General features: G+C 45.1%; 1 protein-coding gene across 2 annotated transcripts in view; it reads left to right on the forward strand.

Annotated features, from left to right (window-relative positions):
- The window catches only part of HAUS3 (HAUS augmin like complex subunit 3), a 35,430-nt gene extending 25,240 nt beyond the window's left edge, over nt 1–10,190 (forward strand). For both annotated transcript variants that reach the window (XM_040335298.1, XM_040335299.1), the window contains exons 3-5: nt 1,682–2,121; nt 6,069–6,294; nt 9,896–10,190. In XM_040335298.1, the coding sequence (XP_040191232.1) occupies nt 1,682–2,121; nt 6,069–6,294; nt 9,896–10,117 (888 nt within the window). In that variant the 3' untranslated portion in view covers nt 10,118–10,190. The remainder of the gene's footprint in view (nt 1–1,681; nt 2,122–6,068; nt 6,295–9,895) is intronic.
- The last annotated feature ends 17,354 nt before the right edge of the window (nt 10,191–27,544 follow it).

Consider the following 27,544-nt stretch of genomic DNA (forward strand, 5'->3'; position numbering starts at 1 on the left):
GACGGCCGGTAATTGAGCCCGTGGCTTTGCGACCTTGTGAAGTCCCAAGCGCTTCCTTCTGTGAGCTAGCGCCATCTGGTGGTGGCCGTTGGCATTACAAGTTAAACAGCAATTCTAATATGTAATTTTTCACTATTTTCACTGCCATCTCCTTCCCTCTAATTAGAACCCCCAAACATTATATATATTTTTTATTCTAACACCCTAGAGAATAAAATGGCAATCGTTGCAATACTTTGTCACGCCGTATTTGCGCACCGGTCTTACAAACGCTTCCCAACGTGTCACGCTTCAAAATTGCATCCGCTCGTGGAATGCCGACAAACTTTTACCCTTTAAATTCTTCATAGGCGACGTTTAAAAAAATCTACAGGTTGCATGTTTTGAGTTAGAGTAGGGCTAGAATTATTGCTCTCGCTCCAACGATCACATGTGTGATTTGAATACCGTTTACATATGCGGGTGCTACTCACGTATGTGTTCGCTTCTGCACGCAAGCTCGTCGGGACGGGACGCGTTTTCTGGCTCCTAACTTTTTTAGCTGGCTCCTAGATTCCAAGCAAATTTGTCAAACCCTGGACATGAGCTTTCAGCAAAGCTTGGCCACAATCTTACCACTCAACATTATACCACGCCACAACTTTAGTAGATCGTCGCTTTCAACTGGACTTGTTCTGTAACGTTATACAGTTGAATGTGACCGACTGACTACTGCTATATAACCCATTCCATGCAGCTGGTGGGAAATGACGTTTTGGCACAGCTGTATGTTATTCAGAGGAAGAGCTGAATAAACTTGACCACCATTCACCTCAAATGCCCTCCACACAAACAGGCACAGGGAGAACATGCAAACTCCAGGTAGGTTGTGTAGTGGTTGGGATTTGAACCACCTGCCAGGCGGAACTGCTAACCACTTGGCCACTGTGTTGCCTGCTATTATTTAATATTGGCAGTTTAGACACTGTATTCTAGTGGAAGGCTCAAAGGGGTTGTGAAGGTTTTTTTTTTTCTAAATAGGTTCCTTTAAGCTTGTGCATTGTTGGTTCACTTACCCTTTACTTCGATTTCCCTTCTAAATTTTTTTTTTTTCTTTGTGTGAATTTCTCACTTCCTGTTTCTCCTCAGTAAGCTTTCCACCATCATCCGAGCGGTGGAAAGTCAGTCACAGCAGCTTACTGAACAGCTTACCGAGGAGGAACAGGAAGTGAGAAATTCAGACAAAGAAACCAAAGAAAAAAAACATTTAGAAGGGAAATCTAAGGAAAAGGTAAGTGAACCAACAATGCACTAGCTTAAAGGAACCCATTTAGAAAATAAAAAATGAACCTTTACAACCCCTTTAAAGGCAGAAAACACTTCAGCATGCTTTTTGTGAGCAATTACTTTTTTGTGTGTCTGGGACCTTCCTTATCCTGGGCACAGAATAGATGCCTTTGAACATGCACTGCCCAGTTCAACATAAAGATGGCAGTGTGCAGTAGGGACCATAGTGAAGTCCGATTCTTCATATGATGGACAGCAGCGGTGCCCATGTTGATTGTGGATGAGGGCTTCCTCCAATCCATTGTTTGTAATAGTTCATAGTTGCAGTGGAGAACTAGACTTTGTTGAATGCTACTTTAAATATCCTACTTTTTTGTAAGTGCCGATGCTGATCACTTTCTTTTTGTGTATGAAGGATGTCAACAAAGACAAACTAAAGGTCCGCATTGCAAGTCTAAAGGAAGAGTCGTCCCAGATTGAGAGCCATATTGCTGCCATTAACAGAGACTCCCTTCCAGCGCTGGTTCGGGAGAGCGCCCAGTTGTTGAATATGCCCGTTGTGAAAGGTGACTACGATGAGCAGATTGCCCATCGCAATCTATACCTATCAAGGCAGGACTTGGTGTGTGACCATCTGATGAAGCAGAAGGCCTCCTTTGAGCTCCTTCAGCTTGGATATGAACTAGAACTGAGGAAACAAAGAAATGTTGACCAGCAATTGAAGATGATAATCCAAGACCTGAGACAAAATGCAGAGAAACTGGAGGCGAGGCTTCGGATGATGTCTGATGACACTTTGTTATCCGCAGACAAACCCAGGACTAACGTTGACTCTAAAGACACATCTGGTCATGGGTATGCATATGACTTCCTATCTTTTAAGTATTTGCTATTGTATTTTGGGATTATTCTATAACATGGGAAAGAAACGTGGCGCTCATTAACATGATAAAACAAAGGTAAATTAAAAAAATCAAAAGGTGACTTCCAAAGGTAGCCCATAAAGGAGAAATACAAAAAAAAGTGGAGCAAGTAACCAAGGCAAAAAAGTAAAGTAGATACACCTAACTGCAATTCCTTGGTTTATCTAAACCCCCAAAATTACTTACATTTACTTACTGTATTTATTGGCGTATAACACTTACTTTTTTAACCCTAAAAATAAAGGGTAAACTGTGCCTGCGTGTTATACGCAGGGGGCTGTGGAAATCTTTTTTTTTTTTTTTTTTTTTTTTTTCTCTTAAAGTTAGGGTGCGTGTTATACGCCGATAAATACGGTATTTGCTCCTTGTATGTCATCCCCCTCAATGTCTCTATGCTTTATTTTGTTGAGAGGTTACTTTAAAAAACAACCCCCCTAACATTTCTGGCAGTGGCAATTTAATTAGGGCAGATTTGTGTAGGATTTACTTCCTGGAATCAGGCTTCCCTTAACACAAATGCATGCATGTGCTTGGCTGAGAAAACCCCTCTTTCCCTCCTGAAGACTCCTGGATAGGGATAAGCAACAATTTGGGGTGTTCACGGCAAATTCAAAAAGCTGCGCAACACCCTGTAAAAGTCTGTGAGAAAGCTAATTTTAAAGGCTTTTATGCAAGTTATTGCCATAAAAAGGGGACATGTATCAATGCAAAAAAAAAAGTTTTAAAAACGTATTTTTTCGGGAGCAGTTAATAATGCTTAAAGTGAAACAATAAAAGTGAAATATTCCTTTAAATTTTGTACTGGGGGGGGGGGGGGGGGGGGGGGGGGGTTATAGTTAAAACCGCAGCTATAATGAATTGTCGGCTACGGGCAATACAGAGAAAAGTCATTCATAACATTTAAAAAAAAAATTACGTGGGGTCCCCCCAAATTCAATTACCAGGCCACGTCACTGGGAAAGCTTGTGTTTTTCCTTGCGACAGAGGGGGGCGGGGGTCACGTGACGGGTGGCCCCGCCCTCACCTACATAAGAGCTCTTACTGGCTGAAGCCGCGTCATTCCCGGGGTGTCTCCGGTGGAGACAGGTAATGCGCTGAGCTGGATGGACATCTTATCGCTGGATCCTTGACCTGGATGAAGAGGAGATCTTCTGATCGCTGGACCCCGGAGAGGAGATCACCCATCTTAGGATACCGACAGCTTTGGAGCGGAGACCGAGAGTGGATTAAGTACTATTGAGCCCTTTTTTTTTTTTTTTTTTTTTTTTTACTTCTCCCGGTGGAATAGGAGTATAAAAATGTCTTCTTTAAAAAAAAATAACACCTGTGAGGGAATAAACTATGACCGGTATAAAGCAAAGGTGCAGGCTCTTTTGACAGGCATTGACTTTGGCGCTCTCACCCCTTTCTGCCTCGGCTAGTGAGGTTGTCCATCGTAGTGATAGGCCATTAGAATCATGGGTGCACGATAGGGGTGCAACGGATCGTCATTGATCCGTGATCCGCACGGATCAATGACTTCGGATCGGCACACACGTGATCCGTGGTGTGCCGCGGGACTGCAGAGCAAAGCGGTAAAAAAATACATTGAAATTGTCTCCGCTGTTTGCACACAGCCCTGCCTGCTCCTAACCACGCTGTGATAGACAGAATGCGTGTCCAATGCGCTGATGTGTTTTGTCTATTACAGCGTGGGCTTAGGAGGAGGTGGGGCTGTGTACGAGCAGGAGTGGAGACGTTTAAACATACGGGCGGTGAGTTCAGTTGGTTTCTAGCAGAGAATGTGCTGCTGCCGTCCATCCGTTCCCCCCACACTTCTCCCTGCTGGCTCTGATAACTCCCGTCCGTCCGTTCCCCCCAGCTGCCGTCCGTCCGTTCCCCCCCCCCCCTCCAGCTGCAGTCCGTTCCCCCCCTCCCTCCCCCCAGCTGCCGTCCGTTCCCCCCCCCCTCCCTCCCCCCAGCTGCGTCCGTCCGTCCGCCCCCCCCCCCCCCCTCCAGATGCTGAGTATCCTGTCCCTGCTGCAAATAGCACACAGTGAGATGGGTGAGCTATGCTCTTCCCATCTCAACTGTGAGGACTGTTTTTGGAGCTGACAGGGTTAACAAAGAGAACCTGTCACCTTCAATTGCTATGACACAGGGAATTGTTTTCTCTTGTGTAATAGCAATAAAGTTAAATGTAAAAAAAAAATAAGAAATAATAATTCAATTAATAAAAAAATAAGTAATTAAAAAGTAAAGAAGAAGAAAAATATTAAAAATAAGAAAATTATACAATTAAAGTAAAAACGAGAAGCTACAAAAAAAAAAAAAAAGTGATAATGTAAAAAAAAAAAAGAAGAAACAAAAAATTTGAACTAACCGTGCCGCCCCTGCCATCCAACTGCTATTCTCCGGGGGGTGGTTCGGTTGGTGGGGAGGGGGTGCATTGCAAAACCTGGCCTTGGGGTGGCAGGGAAAGGAAATCCAGCCCTGCTGGCTGCCCTCTCACTTCTTCCACCCTGGCGAGGCGGCAATTTGGGGCACAGGGAGGCGGCAATTTGGGGCACAGGGAGGCGGCAATTTGGGGCACAGGGAGGCTGCAAATTTTTTTTTTTGCTGATCCGAAAAATGATCCGATCCGTGACTCCTGATCCGAGGAACGATCCGAACCGTGAGTTTTTTTGATCCGTTGCACCCCTAGTGCACGAGGTAGTAGGTATTTGGCTGTAACCGCAGGCTTTTGGAGACTGCTTCAGTGTGTTTGTTTGTTTTTTTGTTTTTTTTCCTGACAGTCACTTTAAAGTCCAGCTGAATCTTTCATTAAATGTAAATACTTAATATACCTTGTACAAACGGGCAGTTATTGAATGACCGCATCAATGAACTAACTCAATTTGCTTGGAATTTAGGAGCCAGCTAAAAAAGTTAGGAGCCAGAAAACGCACCCCGTCCCGCCAAGCGAACGCATACGTGAGTTGCGCCCGCATATGTAAATGGTATTCAAACCACACATGTGACGACGTTTAAAAAAAATTCTACAGGTTGCATGTTTTGAGTTAGGAGGTCTAGAATTATTGCTCTCGCTCTACCAATCGCGGCGATACCTCACATGTGTTGTTTGAATACCGTTTACATATGCGTTAGCTTCTGCGCGCGAGCTTGGCGGGGTGCGTTTTTTGGCTCCCAACTTTTTTAGCTGGCTCCTAGATTCCAAGCAAATTTGTCAAACCCTGCAGTGTAGTAATATACAATATTTTTTTTCATTTTATTGGATGAAATCTCACCTGGAGAAGAAAGCTAGGTGTAGCCAATCGAAAGGCATTGCCTACATTTTTTTTATAAAAGGACGAAAAGCACCTCAGTGTCCGGAAGTGTCAAGTCTGGGATGTGCCACAGATGAAAGGCCGAGGGGCCGCTAGGGCCTGCTACTGTGGTGATGGTGAAACCTGGAGAAAAGCGCATGTGTGATGACCTCACCGGGATACCAATAAGTGATGTGTTTCTGGGCATGCACACTCTTTCATCAGGCTACTGTTGGGGAGGATGAGCCGTTCTATATACTGGCAGACCAGCACCAGGTCCTAGTGCTTAGCAGGGTGCCAAACATAGAGTAAATACAATTAGATGCTTAAAGGTCTTAAATTTGAAATAGTACAAATACTAAGTAAACTAGAAATCATAGCAATAACGGAAGTAGAAATAAATGACCAAGTCTCAGGATAAAAAATAAAATTATCATCCTAAAAAAAAGAGAAACATTTTTTATTTACTTATCACTATGTCAATATGGCTAACCGTGTGACATTTGGTTTGAAAAGGAGACACTTGAGGAATGTGACTAACATCTGCCTAGTTATTGCATTACTGGCACTCTATTGTAGACCTTCTGTATTGCAGGTTATTCCAACTTCTGGATGGAGATAACACACAGAAACTGTTCAGAACGTACAGCGGCTTGGAATCTGTCGCTGCAAAATTGGCCCAGGAAATCTACACTGTAAAAAATCAGCTGGCTGTTTGTGAGCAGGAACAGTCCCATCTCCTTTCAAAGCTGGAGGCGGATATGAAATCCCTGCAAGATTTTATGTATCCTGATGGGAGCGAATTAATTCTGCAAACACCAGTAAGTTACAAAAACAGGAAAGATTTTAATAAATGGTTATTGTACACCTACCCTGTATAATGTACCGTATTTATCGGCGTATACCGCGCACTTTTTTGCCCTGAAAATCAGGGCAAAATCGTGGGTGCGCGATATACGCCGATACCCGCTTCCCGCACCGTGTTTGAATGCCTGCGCCGACATATACCGAGCGCAGTACACTCGGTACATTCGGCCAGGCTCGGCTTCGCTCGTAGTCACGCTCTGTGATGTTTATGCGTGAGAAACCGAGCCTGGCCGAATATACCCGAGTGTACTCCACCCGGTATGCGGAGGCTTCAAACTGAGCGCGGGAAGCGGAGATTCGACATGAAGACCGCGCGGGAGAAGCCGGGAGGACACCACCGAGGCCGCAGACGGACGCCGGACCGGACGAGGCCGCCGATGGACGCCGGGCAAGACACCAAAACTGTAAGTAGTAAAATGTAATAAAATATTTTTTTACAGGATTTTAGGGTCAAAATTAGGGATGCGCGCTATACGCCGGAGTGCGCAATACCCCGATAAATACGGTATATGAATGATTTTTAGATCCATTTTCTGTTTTTAAACAATATATTTTTATCAAAGCATTTTTAAACGCACAGAACAAGAAGCACAATTCTGTAGAAAAATGTATATTATACATTGACAGAAAACCACAGCATAAAACCATGCTAATTTAGGGGACAGAAAAACTCCTGTAGTCCACAAGATACCGGCAATCTGACAATTTAAAGTGAGATGCTGTAGCTGTAATGAGCAAAATAGAGGATTAAAAAAAAGGGCAAGGGCCAAAAAAAGGACCAGGGTTAAGAGGGAGTGAAAGGAAAAGGTCTGCCAGGGGTCGATGTAAACAACCCAATGACTGATCTGAATAACCAAGCCAAGGGGCAAGTGGTCAAAATGATTAGATAAGTAATGTTTTGTTTTATTATAAAGGCAACACAAATACAACCTGATCAATATATAAAGGACAAAGCCTCTGAAGGGCACCCAAAACATGGACCACCAAGCTTTAACTGAGACTTGTTTGGCTTCCATGAAAAGAATCTAAGGAAGTGGAGCTGGGCATTTATACAATGCTGGATTTCATATTTTAATAGCGCAGCTGGGGGTTTTTTTTCCAGGTATCCCTGCCCACAAGTGTGAAAAACATCTGGTATATCCAGTTTCAAAACCTAATACATGAAAAAAGGTACCCAGATTTTGCCACCCCCTAAAAAACACAACCCTGATACTCTCTTATGCGTTCACATGGTTTTAAGGTTTGTAGAGAGGAGGGCGAGCTTTTAATGGTAGATGTAACCAAGTTCTTAATTGGCAAGTACCAAAAGATCTCAAAGACTGAGGCTTCTTGGGGAGCTACATAAAGAGGCGTGAATCTAAGGCCCCTTCCAGCAACATCAATTAAACACTTGGAGGGGGATTTATCAAAACTGGAGCAGCTGGAACTTCAGCTTTTTCTCTTTCTTTTTCAAGTCTTAACTAAACAAGCTGAAGATAGAAGCTGATTGGTTGCAAGGCACGGCTATTCAGATTTTGGCTACTCCAACTTTGATAAATTCCCCCTCCTATATAGGCCATTGGAGACCCACAATCGGAAACCATTTCTATTTTGGGTCAGTTTTATTACAGCTGGATGATGCTGTATCCCAAATGAAAATTATATAAAAATGTCAGCTTTATAAACGTATGTGGACTAGTATTCTAAGGGATTTGTAATTCTGCTCTGCCAGTTTTGTGATTCATACACCATTGTCGGCTGCATCCATTTTGGGCAATGTGACAATGCTGCCTTGTTGGCTGAAAAATGTTTTTATCCAGCCATAGGAAATGCCGGTAAACCTTTTATCTAACAAAATCAAATGTTTTAACACCTCCTGCGCATGAGTGTGGTGAACTAAGGCACAACTTGACAGATATGCTCCTTCAGCGGTAAAACCAGGGGGTAAAGGTAGGCATTGCTGCCCTTTTTAATGACTGGGGTAGTTTGAAAAACAACTGCAAATAAGAACAGATGGGATGATTTTACTAAAGGCAAATCCACTTTGCACTACAATTGCACTTGGAAGTGCAGTCACTGTAAATCTGAGGGCAAGATCCAAAATCAGGGAAAGCTGCTGATTTTATCATCCAATCATGTACAAGCAAAAATGCTGTTTTTTTTTTTGTTTGTTTTTTCCTTGCATGTCCCCCCTCAGATCTACAGCAATTGTACTTCCAAGTACACTTGCAGTGCAGAAGTGCAAAGTGGATTTGCCTTTAGTAAATCAACCCCAGAGGGCACATGAGTCTAGTGGTGCATTTCTCACAGATACTTTATTATGAAATAACCACTTGCTGACCGAGCACTGTAAGTTTACTGCTACAGTGCAGGTTGGCTGCGCAGAATCCGTGTGTGTGTGTGTGTGTGTGTGTGTGTATATATATATATATATATATATATATATATATATATATATATATATATATATATATATATATATATATATATATATATTTAGTGATTCTGCTCCTCCCAGGTGGGAATGCATTGCAGGCTCTGACTAGTCGCAGCACAAGCTGATCAGCGGGTGCTGGCGAATGGATGACCACTGGCACCCACTGATCGGCAAGGAGGAAGAAAGGACTGAGCTCTATCAATGTAAACGATGCAGGAATTTCGTTTTTCTTACTGGATGTGTTTTTGTAGCAGAAAGTAAAAAATAACCCAGTGGTGATCAAATACCACCAAAAGAAAGCTTTGAGAAAAAAAATTATATAAATTTCATTTGTTTACAGCATTGCTTGGTCATGAAGGGGGGTTATAATATAATATAATCTTCCGGTGGTTATAATATACTCACAAACGGCACATTAAGCCACTAACTCATGATACAGTGTTAGGATTAACCCATAGTATTCCAATGCCAAAGGGATGCTTGTCCAGGTTCCACAAATTTCTAAATTGTTTCGAGTGGGAATCTGAAGAAGAGGGTTCACCCTGTAAATGTGTTGGGCAATTTTGGATCCTGCACAAGCGTCCCTTTGGCGTTGGAACACTGTGGGTTAATCCTACCACTGTGCCATGAGTTGGTGGCTTGAGGTGCTGTTTGCTTGCAAAGTTTGTGAGTATATTTTCATATTCATTCATAATAAAGTAAAGTATCCATGGGATATTGCACTAGGCTGGTTCGCCCTCTTCTTTCTCTTGCAAACCTTTTATCTAGCCAGTGTATTGTACATATATTACTGAATATAGCATTTCTAATCAAGAAAACCTTTGCTTGTAGAAATCTGGTAACTGACATTATTGACCTCCTTTTGAAAAAGCTAGATGCCTGGTAGTGATGCCGATCCTCTATTTTCACTTCTGAGCCCCAGAGCTAGTACAAGGAAGCAGCAGATTGCCTCAGATCTGTATACTTGTTTTAGGTCCATGACTCCAAATAAATTGGAGACCTTAGATAAAGATGTCATCCAGGCAGTTGGCATTTTCAGAAGGAGGCCTTAGTAAATTTCCCTTCTCACAGGGATGTCTACATTTTGGAAGATAATGGGCTATAGAATTGATTTTGATTTTTCCCTGATCTCATTTTAGGAAGTGTCTACTAATTTTCAGCATTTACATGGCAATCTGGACAAACTCAACCAGATTTTACTGGAGTTTCTGGAGGATCTCAAAGTAAAGAGGAAGATTTTGGAGTCTAGCAAGTTTGATAAGCTGGAGAAACAAATTTACATATACTTCTTCCAGAATGAGGAGCTTTTAAAGACTCTGGTGAAGAGCTTGGAGTCCCAGACAGAGGTTCATGCCTCTTGATGTTATCTCTTGGATACAATCTTGTACCGTGCTTGCCATACAGACTGTATGTAACACTGTTTTTTTATTTTTAGGCTGGGTTCACACTACTACACTACTTTCATCCTACTTTGCTCTGCTACATTGGTCCTACATTGATCCTACATCCATCCTACTTTCATGAACAGGATACTACTTTGGTCCGACTTCAATGATATTCAATGGGCCTGAAGTAGGATCAATGTAGGACCAAAAGTAGTACAGGGAGCATTTTCAAAGTCGGACCGACTTGTGTAGGACACTACAAGACGCTCTCATAGGGAAACATTGAACACAGAGCAAAGTAGTAGTGTAGTAGTGTGAACCCAGCCTCAAACTAGAACACAATAGGGGGAGATTTACTAAATCGGGTGCACACAGAAACTGGTGCAGCTGTGCATGGTAACCAATCAGCTTCTGGGTTTTATTGTTATAGCCTAATTGAACAAGTTGAAGTTAGAAGCTGATTTGGTTACTATGCACAGCTGCACCAGATTCTGTGTGCACCAATTTTAGTAAATCTCCCTCATTGGTTTTAACACATGTTTTTACAACCACACGCTTGCCCCCCCCCCCCCCCCCCCCCCCCCCCCCCGCCAGAACATTCCTTCAAGACTTGCTTTCTTTCATTGATGACTTTTATTTACATCATTTATTCTTTTGATGTTGCTTTTATATCGCCAGACTCATGAGTGTTTTTTCACTACTTTTACAACTATTAGGTTTTTGGCGCTGAGGTTCACACTAGCTGTGTGTGTGGTTTGTTTGTGGTGTTATTTAAAAAAAAAAAAAAAAAAACCTTATGCTAAAGTGTTAATGGAACAGGGTGCATGGTATGAATTGACAACCAGACATGGGCTTGCATCCTCCAAATACATTTCCAACCTGAACTCACATGACACTGCGGGGCTGGGAATGATCCGGCCCACAGTTCACTGGGCGTACAAAAAAACAATTGTGATTCTGGAGTTCAGGTTAGAGATGAGTTCAGAGGATGTCTAAGCTCCTCTTTACTGACCACCCTTTCAGTGGTGACCTGACATCTGTGTCCTTACTTACTGCTCTGTGACTGGTAAATAAGAAAAAGCTTCTGCTGTGCTATGCAGATTTGCATACAAGGGAGGACTACCATCAGTTTTAAGGACAGTTTCACTGGAATTTTAAGACTCGGATGAATGCAGAAACCTTTTAATTAATTTAAATGTATTTGTCTTATATGTTCAAATCTTTCACATGAATTATTCTTTTACACATGCCTCACTTTATTAAATCAACATGGTTATGGTGTATTTATATCGTACATACGCATATTAGTGTGTCTGTGTCTTGATATATATTTTTTTATAAATCTGCATAAAACTTACATTCAGTGGCTAATAAAAAAACAATTCTTGCCTCTTCCGCAGCAGTGGACCCTCCTAAATGTAAGGACTTGGAACTGTGACTTAATTTCTACACTTACTTTGCATGTAAACTGACTACTGATAAATAGTTAAATCTGTGACCTAACAATAAAGAACCTTTTGTCAACAGGCTTTTGTGTGCGTCACACAGATTTGGCATTCACATACATGGTTTTTTTTTGCACTATAGAAGTGTATGTGTTATAGCAGAACTTTACCCATAACAATTTCTTTGGCAAGGAACATACATTTCACATTTACAGTGGGTATAGAAAAGAATAACCCCTCCCCTTTAAAAAAAAAATTACAGACGGGCACAGTTTTTGTTTTATCCAGCTGTATTTACGCAGTGAAACTTAAAACATCCATGTGAAAGATGTAACACCAACATGTCAGAAAAACAATCTAACTCAATCACTGAGTTGGAAAAGGGAATCCCCCCTGTGTTAGTATTTTGTTGGACCACCTTTTGCTTTAAATGCAGCCTTTAGTCTGTTGGGATATGTCTCTACTAACGTTGCACATTTACACTTTGCAATATTTGTTCACTCTTCTTTGCAGAACGGCTCAAGTGCAGGTACATTTTATGAGGACCATTTGTGGACTGCAGTCTTCCAAGTCATTCTTAAGATTTTCAATAGGGCTTAAGGCCTGGGTACGACAAACACTACGTGTGAAAATCCAGTGTTTCCCTATGGGAGCCGTCATAACTGGTCTGACTTTGAAACCGGTCCATGCGCTACTTTTGTCCGGCTTTGATCCTACTTCAGCCCATTGAATATCACTAAAGTCAGATACCTGTCTTGACTGATCTGACTTTGGCATGCGACTTGTGCTCTGAGGATCTTGAAGGGGAACTCCACATATGGATTTTAAGGGGAACCCCCTTTCCCGAAGAAAAAACGATGTGGGGGGGGTACCCCCAAAATCTGTATTGAACCCTTATCTGAACGTGCAGCCCTGCAGGTCAGGAAAGGGTAGGGGACAGGTGAGTGCCCCCCAAACCATACCAGGCTGCATGCCCTCAACATGGGGTGCTTTGGGGCATGTTGTTAAGGACAAGGGTCTCTCCCCGACAACCCTGGCCGTTGGTTGTCGGGGTCTGTTGGAGGTGGGGGCTTATCAGAATCTGGAAGCCTCCTTTAACAAGGGGGGGGCCCCCAGCTCCCGACCCTATATTCACCTGAAGAAAAAAAAAGTGTAAAAAAAAAAAAAACACAGCACTCAGGGTGTTTAACCACTTAAGCCACGGACCAATATGCTGCTAAATGCCCAAAGGCGTTTTTACAATTCGGCACTGCGTCGCTTTAACAGACAATTGCGCGGTCGTGCGACATGGCTCCCAAACAAAATTGACGTCCTTTTTTCCCCACAAATAGAGCTTTCGTCCCGATCGGACCCACGACCCGCGGAAAGGCAAGCCCATTTGCCTGTACGTGCCATTCTGTGGACGTACATATACATGCGGCGGTCGGGAAGTGGTTAAAGTAATTAAAGCAGCTACAGGGGTCTCTTCTGACTTCTACCCTCTCCGGGTCCTATCCGCTGATGTCTTCTAGCGCCCTCTGGTTCTTCTCCCTCTGCTGGGTCTTCTCCACTATCTCCTCGCTCTTTTGCTGGGTCTTCTCCCTCCGTTTTTCTTCCGATGTTGATTCAACGCTCTCTCCCACTCTTATGCTGGGTGTGTGGTGTGCTACTACTTATATTGGCATGGGGGAGTGATCACTGGAGGCCCGCCCCTTATGACGTCACTGCCCATCATTCCCCAGAGGTGACGTGATAAGGGGTGGGGGATTCTGGATAATGTCACCCTATAAATAGTGGCACACTGTGCACCCAGCATAAGAGTGGGAAAGAGCGTTGAGTCAACATCGGAAGAACTACAGAGGGAGAAGACCTAGAAAAAGAGAAAGAAGATGGTGGAGAGGGCTAGAAGACATCAGTAGAAGAGCCAACGTGGGGCAAAAGAAGCCTGCAGAGGCCCCCGGAGTGGCCTTAATAAATTACTTTAACACCCTGTGTGCTGTGTTTTTATTTTTTACACTTTTTTATTTTTTACACTTTTTTATTTTTTTTCTTCCAGGTGAATAGGTAGCGCTAAGATGTACCACATACTCACTCATTCACATAGGGTGGCAGGCTGGGATCTACCTTGTTAAAGGGGGCTTTCATTTTCCGATAAGCGCCCCCCCCTCCCGCAGACCCTGACAACCAACTGCCAGGGTTGTTGGGAAAAGGCCCTTGTCTTCCAACATGGGGACAAGGTGCTTTGGGGGGGGCACTCACGAGTTCCCACCCCCTTTCCTGACCTGCCAGGCTGTGTGCTTGGATGAGGGTCTGGTATGGATTTGGGGGGTGGAGACCCTTACTGCGTTTTTTCGGCGTGGGGGATTCAGACCCTTACTGCGTTTTTTCGGCGTGGGGGATTCCCCTTAAAATCCGTCGACATCTCTTCCTGCCAATCTTCCTTGCAGTACTTCTGCCCTCTTCCTAACCGGAAGTGAAGTTACGCATCTATACTCCGGAAACCGAAAGTGGCGATGCCGTTACTTATCGGTAGTCACCGGAACAAAGGTAGATAGACAGGGACTTCTCAATAAACTCGGCTGCATTCATGATCAACTTTTAACCTCCTGACATACCACTCCTCAGGATGACTGGTGGGTATACCATTTATATGACTACCCTCTCATTTAATATTAATGCTTAAAATGTATTGGATGATTTTTTTTTTTTATGTTAAATAATATTACCCCTCATTATATATAACCACTAGATGAGTTTTTGATAAGTATACCAATATAATGCTGTATATAAAAATGAAATATTATATGTAAAATTTATCAGGCATATAATAAAAAAGGACAATTTTTTTTTCTTTTATGTATTTTTAACCACTTCCATACAGGGCACTTATACACCTTCCTGCCCAGACCAATTTTTAGCTTTCAGTGCTGTTGCACTTTGAATGACAATTGCGCGGTGATGCTACACTGTACCCAAACGTAATTTTTATCATTTTGTAACCACAAATAGAGCTTTCTTTTGGTGGTATTTGATCACCCCCGAGAATATTTATTTTCTGCAAAAAAAAAATGACCGAAAATTTAGAAGAAAAAAAACGTTTTTTTTTGTTTCTGTTATAAAACATTGTAAATAAGTAAGTTTTCTCCTGCACTGATGGTACTGCACTGACGGGCACTGATAAGGCGGGCACTGATAAGGCGGAACTGATGGGCACCAATGAGGTGGCACTGATGTGGTGGCATTGATGGGCACTGATGGGCGGCATGGATGGGCACTGATAGGCGGCATGGATAGGTGGCACAGATAGGCGGCTGGGTACGGATAGGCGGCATAGATGGGCACTATTGTATGTTGTACTAATGGATGCCAATCGGTGCCAAACAATGCCTGCCAATCAGTGATGCCCATTGTGGGCACTGATTGGCATTCATTGCGGCACTGATTGGCATCCATTTTCTGTGTTGTCCTCATCCTTGGTGGTCTAGGGTGGCATCCTTTATTTTTTTATTTTTTTTTATTTCTGGTGGTCTATGTGGGCATCCTCGGGGAGGCTGTGCTGATGATCGATCAGCACAAACCCCCCCCCCCCCCCGTCACAGGAGCAGCCGATCGGCTCAACCCTACTCGCATCTGACAGACGCGAGTGAGGAAAAGCCGATTACCGGCTTTTCCTGTTTACATCGTGCTCAGCCGTGATTGGACACGTCTGATCACGTGGTAAAGAGTCTCCGCGAGAGAATCTTTACCTTGATCGGTGTTGCGGGGTGTCAGACTGACACCCTGCAACAACGATCGCCGCTATGCGCGCCCCCGAATCCTGAGGACGTCATATGACGTCCAGTCAGGATTCTACAACCACTTTGCCGCCGTCAATCTGTCATTGGCGGGCGGCAAGTGGTTAAATATTTTTATATGTAGCAGTATATTTAGGATATCTTTTTTTCAACTCCAGTGATTCTGTTTTTTTATTTTTTCTTCTGATATGTTGGTGTTCTATTTTTTTTCACTTGGATTTTTATAAGTTGCACGGAGTAAATACAGCTGGATAAAACAAAAACTGTCTTCATTTCGGGCTGCAAAGCAACAGAATGTGATTATTTTAAAGCAGGGTGATTGTTTTCTATACCCACTGTATGCTACCAAAATGCGTGTGTTCTTTAAATTGACTCCAGCATTGCTCCCGATTCTTCTTACTGAGGGTTGCCAGAAATTGGAGTACATGGAGAAATATACAGTACCTTGAAAAAGTTTTCACACCCCTTGACATTTTCCACATTTTGTCACGTTGCAACCAAAAATGTAAATGTATATTATTGGGATTTTATGTGATAGACCAACACAAAGTTGCACATAATTGTGAAGTAGAAGGAAAATTAAAAATGGTTTTGAAAATTTGAACTTTATTCTAACACATGAATATGCTTTGATCTAAACCAGGGGTCTCCAAACTACGGCCCGCGGGCCACATCCGGCCCGCCAGGCCATTTCTTCCGGCCCGCAGCGTGACTCCTTAGTCCACCTGTTAGTTCAGGAATCTGCGCTGCATATTCGCCCCAGGCAATATGCAGCGCAGGTCCCGCAATCCCTCCCGGCATCTCACTGTGTGTGTTGGCTGCTGGGACCACAGCATCCCAGCAGCCAATAAGGTGTTTAGGGCAGACTCGTTGCCGCCTCCCTGCTCCCGCCTCCCGCCTCGCTGTTAACCAGTAGCGAGTGTGCAATACCAGCGGGGCGGGAGTCGGGAGATGCAGCAGGTCTGCACAGCCAGTGACGGAGAGTGGAGACGCGCTGGACACATGCAAGGAGGGGGGCTGATACACTTGAGTGGGGGTGGGTTGAATGGCGCTGATGGGGCACAAACATCTGGGGGCTGATGACTCTGATGGGGACACACGTGGAGGGGGTTTTTCAGACCGATTTGGACACAAATTTTGGGGGGCTGATGACTCTGCTGGGGACACACGTGGAGGGGGGGTTGTAGACTGATGGGGACACACATTTTGGGGGGCTTATGACTCTGATGGGGACATACATGTGGGGGGGGGGCTGATGACTGATGGGGACATAAATGTGGGGGGGGGGGCTGATGACTGATGGGACATAAATATGGGGGGGGGGGTGATGACTCTGATGGGGACACAAATATCTGTGGGGACACAAATGTGGGGGGCTGATGATTCTGATGGGGACACAAATATCTGTGGGGTTTGATGGGGACACAAATGTGGGGGTGCTGGTGGCTCTTATGGGGACACAAACATGTGAGGAGGGGGGCTGATGGCTCTAATGGTGACACAAATATGCAGGCGGGGGTGGGCTGTGATGGGGACACAAATGTGCAGGGAGACTCGGATAAATGATGGGGGGGGCTCTAATGGGGACACCAATTTGTGGGGATAGCCTGATGAGTGATGGGGACACAGATGAATGGGGAGACTGATGGGGACACAGATGATGGTGACACAGATAGATGGGGAGACTGATGGGGACACAGGTGGATGGGGACACAGGTGGATGGGGACACAGATGGATGGGGAGACTGATGGGGACACAGGTGATGGTGACACAGATAGATGGGGAGACTGATGGGGACACAGATGATGGGGACACAGGTGGATGGGGACACAGGTGGATGGGGACACTGATGAATGGGGACACAGATGGATGGGGACACTGATGGGGACACAGATGAATGGGGACACAGATGGATGGGGACACTGATGGGGACACAGATGAATGGGGAGACTGATGGGGACACAGGTGGATGGGGACACAGATGGATGGGGAGACTGATGGGGACACAGATGGATGGGGACACAGATGGATGGGGACACAGATGGATGGGGACACTGATGGGGACACTGATGGGGACACTGATGGGGACACAGATGAATGGGGAGACTGATGGGGACACAGGTGGATGGGGACACAGATGGATGGGGACACAGATGGATGGGGAGACTGATGGTGACACAGGTGGATGGGGACACAGGTGGATGGGGACACAGGTGGATGGGGACACTGATGGGGACACTGATGGGGACACAGATGGATGGGGAGACTGATGGTGACACAGGTGGATGGGGACACAGGTGGATGGGGACACAGGTGGATGGGGACACAGATGGATGGGGACACAGATGAATGGGGAGACTGATGGGGACACAGGTGGATGGGGACACAGAAGGATGGGGAGACTGATGGGGACACAGGTGGATGGGGACACAGAAGGATGGGGAGACTGATGGGGACACAGATGAATGGGGAGACTGATGGGGACACAGGTGGATGGGGACACAGATGGATGGGGACACAGATGGATGGGGAGACTGATGGGGACACAGGTGATGGTGACACAGATAGATGGGGAGACTGATGGGGACACAGATGATGGGGACACAGGTGGATGGGGACACAGGTGGATGGGGACACTGATGAATGGGGACACAGATGGATGGGGACACTGATGGGGACACAGATGAATGGGGACACAGATGGATGGGGACACTGATGGGGACACAGATGAATGGGGAGACTGATGGGGACACAGGTGGATGGGGACACAGATGGATGGGGAGACTGATGGGGACACAGATGGATGGGGACACAGATGGATGGGGACACAGATGGATGGGGACACTGATGGGGACACTGATGGGGACACAGATGAATGGGGAGACTGATGGGGACACAGGTGGATGGGGACACAGATGGATGGGGACACAGATGGATGGGGAGACTGATGGTGACACAGGTGGATGGGGACACAGGTGGATGGGGACACAGGTGGATGGGGACACTGATGGGGACACAGATGGATGGGGAGACTGATGGTGACACAGGTGGATGGGGACACAGGTGGATGGGGACACAGGTGGATGGGGACACTGATGGGGACACAGATGGATGGGGACACTGATGGGGACACAGATGAATGGGGAGACTGATGGGGACACAGGTGGATGGGGACACAGAAGGATGGGGAGACTGATGGGGACACAGGTGGATGGGGACACAGAAGGATGGGGAGACTGATGGGGACACAGGTGGATGGGGACACAGAAGGATGGGGAGACTGATGGGGACACAGGTGGATGGGGACACAGATGGATGGGGAGACTGATGGGGACACAGATGAATGGGGACACAGATGAATGGGAAGACTGATGGGGACACAGATGATGGTGACACGGATGTAAAGCCTCATGCACGCTGGAAGTTTAGCCCCGCTGCATGATGCTCCAGCGTTTAGGTGCCAGCAAAGAATATAGGAGCACCATCCAATCCTGCTGTCAGCAGTAAGTCAAATTCTATTCTATTCTTCTTCTACTGTGGATTTATTTATAAATTATGTTTCCGGCCCGCGAATATGTGTAAAATATAGAATGTGGCCCTCGAAGTAAAAAGTTTGGAGACCCCTGATCTAAACCATTCCATTGTATCTCTGACTGTATGTTTAGGGTCGTTGTCCTGCTGGAAGTTGAACCACTGCCCTAGTCTGAGATCTTTTGCAGACACTAATGTTGCGTACACACGATCGGTCAATCCGATGAGAACGGTCTGATGGACCGTTTTCATCAGACCAAACTGATCGTGTGTGGGCCCCATCGGTTATTTATCCATCAGTTAAAAAATGTGAAACTTGTTTTAAAATTAACCTATGGATTCCTAACCGATAGAAGAAAAATTAACGATCGTTTGTAGGCACGTCCACCGGTTAAAAATCCACGCTTGCTCAGAATCAAGTCGACACATGCTTGGAAGCATTGAACTTTGTTTTTTTCAGCACGTCGTGTTTTACGTCACCACGTTCTGACACGATCGTTTTTTTTAACTGATGGCGTGTAGGCATGAATGACCATCAGTCAGCTTTATTGGTTAACTGATGGAAAAATCCATCAGACCGTTCTCATCGGATTGACCGATCGTGTGTACAGGGCATAACAGGTTTTCTTTCAAGATTGCCCTGTATATGGCTCCATCCGTCTTTCCATCAACTCTGACCAGCTTCCCTGTCCCTGCTGAAGAAAAGCATCCCCACAACATGATTCTGCCACCACCATGTTTCAGAACGGTTGGGATGGTGTGTTCAGGGTGATGTGCAATGACAGTTTTCTGCCACACATGGCGTTTTGCTTTAAGGCCAAAAAGTTACATTTTGGTCTCATCTGACCAGAGCACTTTCTTTCACATGTTTGTTATGTCCTACATGGCTTCTCGCAAACTGCAATCGGGACTTCTGATGGTTTTCTTTTAACAATTACTTTCTTCTTGGCACTCTTCCATAAAGGCCAGGACAACGACTCTAAACATACAAGGGAATGGTTTAGGTCAAAGCATATTCATGCTTTGTTCACCCTCTGGCTCTATTCTACACTCTCTAACCCAGTGTTTCTCAACCTTTTTCCAGTCGGGGCACCCTTAAAAAGTATTTTCAGTCTTGAGGCACCCCAGTCCAAGGCTTGGTTCACATTATGGTGTGTCGCAGAACACGCGCAAAATCGCGCTCATTCCTGACACACAGAATAATGCTCTGCTCTTTAGAGGTACCATTAATTCTTAATGGTACACCCACACATTGGAAAATGTCGGGTGCTTTAGCTGCAGTGCAATTAAAAAAAAAAGAAGAAGGTTGGGGACTTGTTTCCCTGCATTTTTGTGGGTACAGAAGCCCATTGAAATGAATGGTCTGCCCTACATGCAGCTGCACAGATGTGAACCAAGGGCTTGTTAACATGTCAAAGGGGCGGTAAAACCACATGGTTGAGACGTTTTTACCACCCCCAACTTCTCTACCTTTAGCTGCAGAGGCAGCAGCTGGGGTGTTCACATGCTGTGGCTGCAACTGGAGGTATACCGAGGGTGAATGGGGGTGCACTGCAACTACCCCGCAACTGTGTGCATTGCACGGTTGCGGTGTAGTGATGCTGCATTTACGGGCTTAAAACAGGTAGTAAAGAGGCAACATAATGCCTCTTTACGGCCTGTCAAATGCCTCTGAAAAGCGATCTGTGCATGGATTGCTTTTCAGAGAAGCAGCAGTCCTTGCTATCAAACAAGCCCTACAAAATCCATTGTCATGGTACAGGAATGGGGGGGGGGCAGGATTAAAAGTAACATACATACAGACTACAGACACAGGCTTACACATGCATACACATACATACCAGGGTTGCCAACTTTCAGTAAATTTACGAAGTTTGTAAAATCCGTACTTTTTTCATCTGTCCTTGAATGTCCATTGCGGACATGTAGGCTGCATGTCTGTAACGGACATTCATGGACAAATGCAAAAAGTATGGATTTTACAAACTCTTTGTAAATTTACTGAAAGTTGGCAAACCTGATACACACACGCACACAGACAGACAGTCACATGTGCACACACATACAGACAGACAGTCACATGTGCACACACACACACACATACAGACAGACAGTCACATGTGCACACACACATACAGACAGACAGTCACATGTGCACACACACACACATACAGACAGACAGTCACATGTGCACACACACACAGACAGTCACATGTGCACACACACACATCCAGACAGTCACATGTGCACACATCCAGACAGTCACATGTGCACACACACATCCAGACAGTCACATGTGCACACACACACACATCCAGACAGTCACATGTGCACACACACACATACAGACAGTCACATGTGCATACAGACAGACAGTCACATGTGCACACATACACAGTCACATGTGCACACACACACATACATACAGACAGACAGTCACATGTGCACACACACACATACATACAGACAGTCACATGTGCACACACATACAGACAGTCACATGTGCACACACACACATACAGACAGTCACATGTGCACGCACACACACATACAGACAGACAGTCACATGTGCACACAGTCACATGTGCACACACACATAGACAGACAGTCACATGTGCACACATACAGACAGACAGTCACCTGTGCACACACACACATACAGACAGACAGTCACATGTGCACACACACATACAGACAGACAGTCACATGTGCACACACATACAGACAGACAGTCACATGTGCACACACACATACAGACAGTCACATGTGCACACACACACACAGACAGACAGTCACATGTGCACACATACACAGTCACATGTGCACACACACATACAGACAGACAGTCACATGTACACACATACAGACAGACAGTCACATGTGCACACACACACATACAGACAGTCACATGTGCACACATACAGACAGTCACATGTGCACACACACATACAGACAGTCACATGTGCACACACACACACATCCAGACAGTCACATGTGCACACATACAGACAGTCACATGTGCACACATACAGACAGACAGTCACATGTGCACACATACACAGTCACATGTGCACACACACACATACAGACAGACAGACAGTCACATGTGCACACACATACATACAGACAGTCACATGTGCACACACATACAGACAGTCACATGTGCACGCACACACACACATACAGACAGTCACATGTGCACGCACACACACATACAGACAGACAGTCACATGTGCACACACACACAGTCACATGTGCACACACACATACAGACAGACAGTCACATGTGCACACACACACATACAGACAGACAGTCACATGTGCACACACACATACAGACAGACAGTCACATGTGCACACACACATACAGACAGACAGTCACATGTGCACACACACACACACATACAGACAGACAGTCACATGTGCACACACACATACAGACAGTCACATGTGCACACACACACATACAGACAGACAGTCACATGTGCACACATACACAGTCACATGTGCACACACACACACATACATACAGACAGTCACATGTGCACACACACACATACAGACAGTCACATGTGCACGCACACACACACATACAGACAGTCACATGTGCACGCACACACACACACACATACAGACAGTCACATGTGCACGCACACACACACACATACAGACAGACAGTCACATGTGCACGCACACACACATACAGACAGTCACATGTGTGCACACACACAGACAGTCACATGTGCACACACACAGACAGTCACATGTGCACACACACACAGAGACAGTCACATGTGCACACACAGACAAATGTATAAAGCCATTTTAAAAAAAAATAATGTAGCTTCTAGCTCAGTACCTTTTCAGATTTCTCTTTAGCCGGGTACTGCACTCTAGGGGGAAGCAGATACTCCTCTGCACTTCACTTTCATTTTTGAAGCCGACAGAGCTTCTCACAGTTCGGCAGGAGAGCTCATCTGACAGCCTTCTCTCCACTGACCCCCGCGGCACACTGGTTGAGAAAGGCTGCTCTAACCCACATCTTCAATCTCTCCCTCTCCTCTGGCATCTTCCCTAACTCTTTAAAACATGTACTTGTCAGCCCCATACTTAAAAAGCCCACACAGGACCCATCCAATCTTGACAACCTACTCCCTATCTCCTTGCTCCCTTTTTTTTTTTTTTATCCAAACTCCTTGAACGTCTAGTCTACAACCGACTGAGCGTCCACCTTGCTGATAATAAACTTCTTGATCCCCTTCAGCCTGGATTTTGTCCTCAACATTCCACAGAAACTGCTCTCCTAAAACTAACAAATGATATACTAACGGCCAAAACTAAGGGACACTTCTGTACTCCTACTCCTGGACCTCTCTACTGCCTTTGATACAGTTGACCACCCGCTCCTCAAAAAACTCCACACCTTTGGTCTCCGTGACTGTACTCTGCTGGTTCTCTACCTTCTTATCTAACTGCACCTTTAGCGTTACTTACAATTCCTATTACTTTCTCTGTTGGGGTTCCCCAAGGTTTGGTTTTTGGACCACTCCTATTTTCAATCTACACCTCCTCCCTGGGTCAGCTTATAGCCTCTCACGGATTCCAATACTATCACTACTCTGACGACACTCAAATCTATTTCTCTGCCCCTCAACTCGCCCCCTCATTCTCCTCACGTATCACTAATTTACTATCGGATATATCAGTTTGGATGTCACACCACTTCCTCAAACTCAATCTATCCAAAACGGAACTTATCATTTTTCCTTCCCCTGATCTCTCTGTCAAAATTGATGGCACAACCATAAGCGCATCCCCACATGCCAAGGTCCTAAGAGTAGTCCTGGACTCTGAACTCTCCTTCAAGCCGTATGTCCAAATCTTGCTGCCTCAACCTCCATAACCTCTCCAAAGTACGCCCCTTTCTAACCAATGACACAACAAAACTCCTAATTCACTCCCTGGTCATCTCTCGCCTCAATTGGCTTACCTCGGCAAACTCTATCCCCCCCTTCAGTCCATCATGAATGCTGCTGCCAGACTCATCCACCTTACCAACCGCTCTGTCTCTGCTACTCCTCTCTGTCAATCAAAATACTAACAACTACTTACAAAGCCATCCACAACTCTGCCCCCAGCTACATCACTGACTTAGTCTCTAAATACCAACTGTGTGCGGGGACCGCCCTATCCGCCGACAGCTGAGCGGGGACCCCCGCTGAGCCGACGGAGACACACGGAGCGGACCCGGACACGGTCCGCTCCGTGTGAAAGAGCCCTAACTCGGTGCACAGAGTAGTCATTCTCCAGGGCAGGTTATTAAAATCCTCTCTCCGCTCCTCCTATTGCATGTTTTATATTGGGATCTGTATTGTAGCCATTATATGACTGCCATCTCAAACTACAACTCCCAGGATTTTCAGAGCTCTGCATTGAGGTCTATGGGCTTGCTTGGCCTTAGCTCTCCTCCTGCTGGTCAGAGGAAGAGGGTGTAGCATAACATCAGTATCTTAATAGAGGGAGAGAAAAATAAAGGGCAATGTCTTCATCTCCATATTGCTGTAGCCCAGCACCTGGCTACATATTGCCTCTCTTTTAATTTATAAGCTCTTGCAAACTGGGCCCTGCTAAGAATCTTGTATTGTAACCATATTGTCTCCTTTTACTTTGTGAGGGGCTTCTAAAACTGTTGGGACTATGTAAATCCTGTAATTTTATAGTAATAAAAAATGGAACAGCAAGCGAAAAAATTATGAAGGTGTCTCCTCAAAATCCGCGTTCATATAAATGTTACAGTAATTGTGTATTATGAATCTTTACTAAAACAAATTCTAATACCCCTTGAAATGGTGAGTATAACACGTATGATGTACAAATCTATAGCCTACTTAAATATTGGGACATAGAACTTTATTCCTTGCTGCCTGTCAGTTGGTTAATGGGATCTTCACAGTTGAAACACCTTTTAAAGCGGGGGTTCACCCGCACATGACACTTTTTACCCTTAGCTTCATGCTCGTTTTGTCTAGGGGAATCGGCTAGTTGTTTTAAAATATGAGCTGTACGTTTACGAGATGCATCTTCTCCGCCGCTTCCGGGTATGGGCTGCGGGACTGGGCGTTCCTATTTTGATTGACAGTCTTCCGAGAGGCTTCCGACGGTCGCATCCATCGCGTCACGATTTTCCGAAAGAAGCCGAACGTCGGTGCGCAGGCGCAGTATAGAGCCGCACCGACGTTCGGCTTCTTTCGGCTACTAGTGACGCGATGGATGCGACCGTCGGAAGCCTCTCGGAAGACTGTCAATCAAGAAGGAACGCCCGCTCCCGAAGACCCATACCCGGAAGCGACGGAGAAGATGCATCTCGAAAACGGTAAGTACAGCTCATATTTTAAAACAACTAGCCAATTCCCCTAGACAAAACGAGCATGAAGCTAAGGGGATTGTTTGAAAAACTGTTTTATGGGTGAACTCTCGCTTTAACTACATCGCAGGGTTTTTCCATTAGTCCTTCGTCTTGTGCAGACGAAAATAGTTCTGACATGTTTTCTAAATATTTTAGCGTGAACACCACATGTAATGTGTAAAGTTTGATTTTATAAGGTCGCTTATAGATTGGAAATTGCTTTGAAACACTCAGATGGATTTTACTAGAGCTTGTAAATGGTATATTGGCTATAAATCTTAACCTAAAGGCAAAGGGCTAAGTGCTCACGGCAGTATACAGTCCTAAAATGTACCCTGAAAATGCAGCGTAGCTGCTGTGAATACTGCACAGATCTTAAAGGATAACTCACACTGGACAGCTAAATCTCTAGTAGGAACCCTCACCAAGCAATTTATGAGGGACACCATACTAATACTGGACAGGGCCTCTGTTTGCTCTCTGAATGAATGAATGAATGAAAAACTTATAAAGCGCGGCGCATGCGAACTGAATCGCTTCTGGGCGCTAGTTGTTCGTGTCTCATGACATCAAAAGAGCAGAGTTTTGATTCGTCTTCTGAAAGTCTCTGAACAGCCTAAGTTCTTTGTACAATGCACTCCACAAACTTCCGGGATTCTGGTCTGTGACATGATTGTATCAAGCAATCTTTAACCAAATCTCTGTACTACCACTTTCTAAAAGTGTAGTGTTGCATTAAGCTATGGAGGCTGACTGACCATCTGTGTTCCTTAGCAGAAATTAGGACTACTTGTCTGGCCAGGCTATATTTCTATGCATGATTAGGTAGATTCATAAAGAGTTAGGCTGGCTTATCTACAGATAAGCCGACCTAACTCTGAATCTAAGCCGACCTATGTTTAAGTGTATTCTCTAACAGAGATACACTTAACCACTTACCCCCCGGACCATATTGCTGCCCAAAGACCAGAGTACTTTTTGCGATTCGGGACTGCGTCGCTTTAACAGACAATTGCGCGGTCGTGCGACGTGGCTCCCAAACAAAATTGGCGTCCTTTTTTTCCCACAAATAGAGCTTTCTTTTGGTGGTATTTGATCACCTCTGCGTTTTTTATTTTTTGCGCTATAAACAAAAATAGAACGACAATTTTGAAAAAAATGAATATTTTTTACTTTTTGCTGTAATAAATATCCCCCAAAAATATATAAAAAAACATTTTTTTTCCTCAGTTTAGGCCGATACGTATTCTTGTACATATTTTTCGTAAAAAAAAATCGCAATAAGCGTTTATTGATTGGTTTGCGCAAAAGTTTTAGCGTTTACAAAATAGGGGGTATTTTTATGGCATTTTTATTAATATTTTTTTTTACTAGTAATGGCGGCGATCAGCGATTTTTTTTTCGGTATTGCGACATTATGGCGGACACTTCGGACATTTTTGACACATTTTTGGGACCATTGGCATTTTTATAGCGATCAGTGCTATAAAAATGCATTAGATTACTATAAAAATGCCACTGGCAGTGAAGGGGTTAACACTAGGGGTCGGGGAAGGGGTTAAGTATGCCTGGGTGTGTTCTTACTGTGGGGGGGGGGTGGCCTCACTAGGGGAAACACTGATCTTCTGTTCATACATTGTATGAACAGAAAATCAGCATTTCCCCTGCTGACAGGAACGAGAGCTGTGTGTTTACACACACAGCTCCCGTTCCCCGCTCTGTACCGAGCGATCGCGTGTGCCCGGCGGCGATCGCGCCCGCCGGGCACACGCACGGGAGTCTGGGGCGAGCGGGGGATGCGCACGCGCGAGCGCCTCCGGCGGCGCGCGTGCGCCCCTAGTGGCGGCTAATAGGCAGGACGTCATATTACGTGCTCTCGCCTAGGAGAGCCACCTTGTGGACGTATTTCGACGGTGCGGCGACGGCAAGTGGTTAAACATATCTAAGATAGGACGGCTTGCGCCGTCTTATTTTAAATTGCAATGTTTTGGCTTACCGCTAGGTGGCGCTTACATTGCGGCCGGCCTAGATTATGTAAATTAGAATTTACGACGATTCCCAAACGAACGCGAGCCCGCCGCAGTCGATTAACGTCGTTTACGTACGCGATAGGCCGCCTAAAGTTATTCCACCTATGAGGTGGAATAACAATGTTAGGTATGGCCGCCGTTCCCGCCGCGAGGTTCAAATTTTTTACGTTGTTTGTGCAAGTCGTCCGCGAATCGGGATTTACGTCGTTTACGTACG

This window comes from Rana temporaria, chromosome 1 (genome assembly GCF_905171775.1).
Source record: "Rana temporaria chromosome 1, aRanTem1.1, whole genome shotgun sequence".
Lineage (NCBI taxonomy): Eukaryota > Metazoa > Chordata > Amphibia > Anura > Ranidae > Rana > Rana temporaria.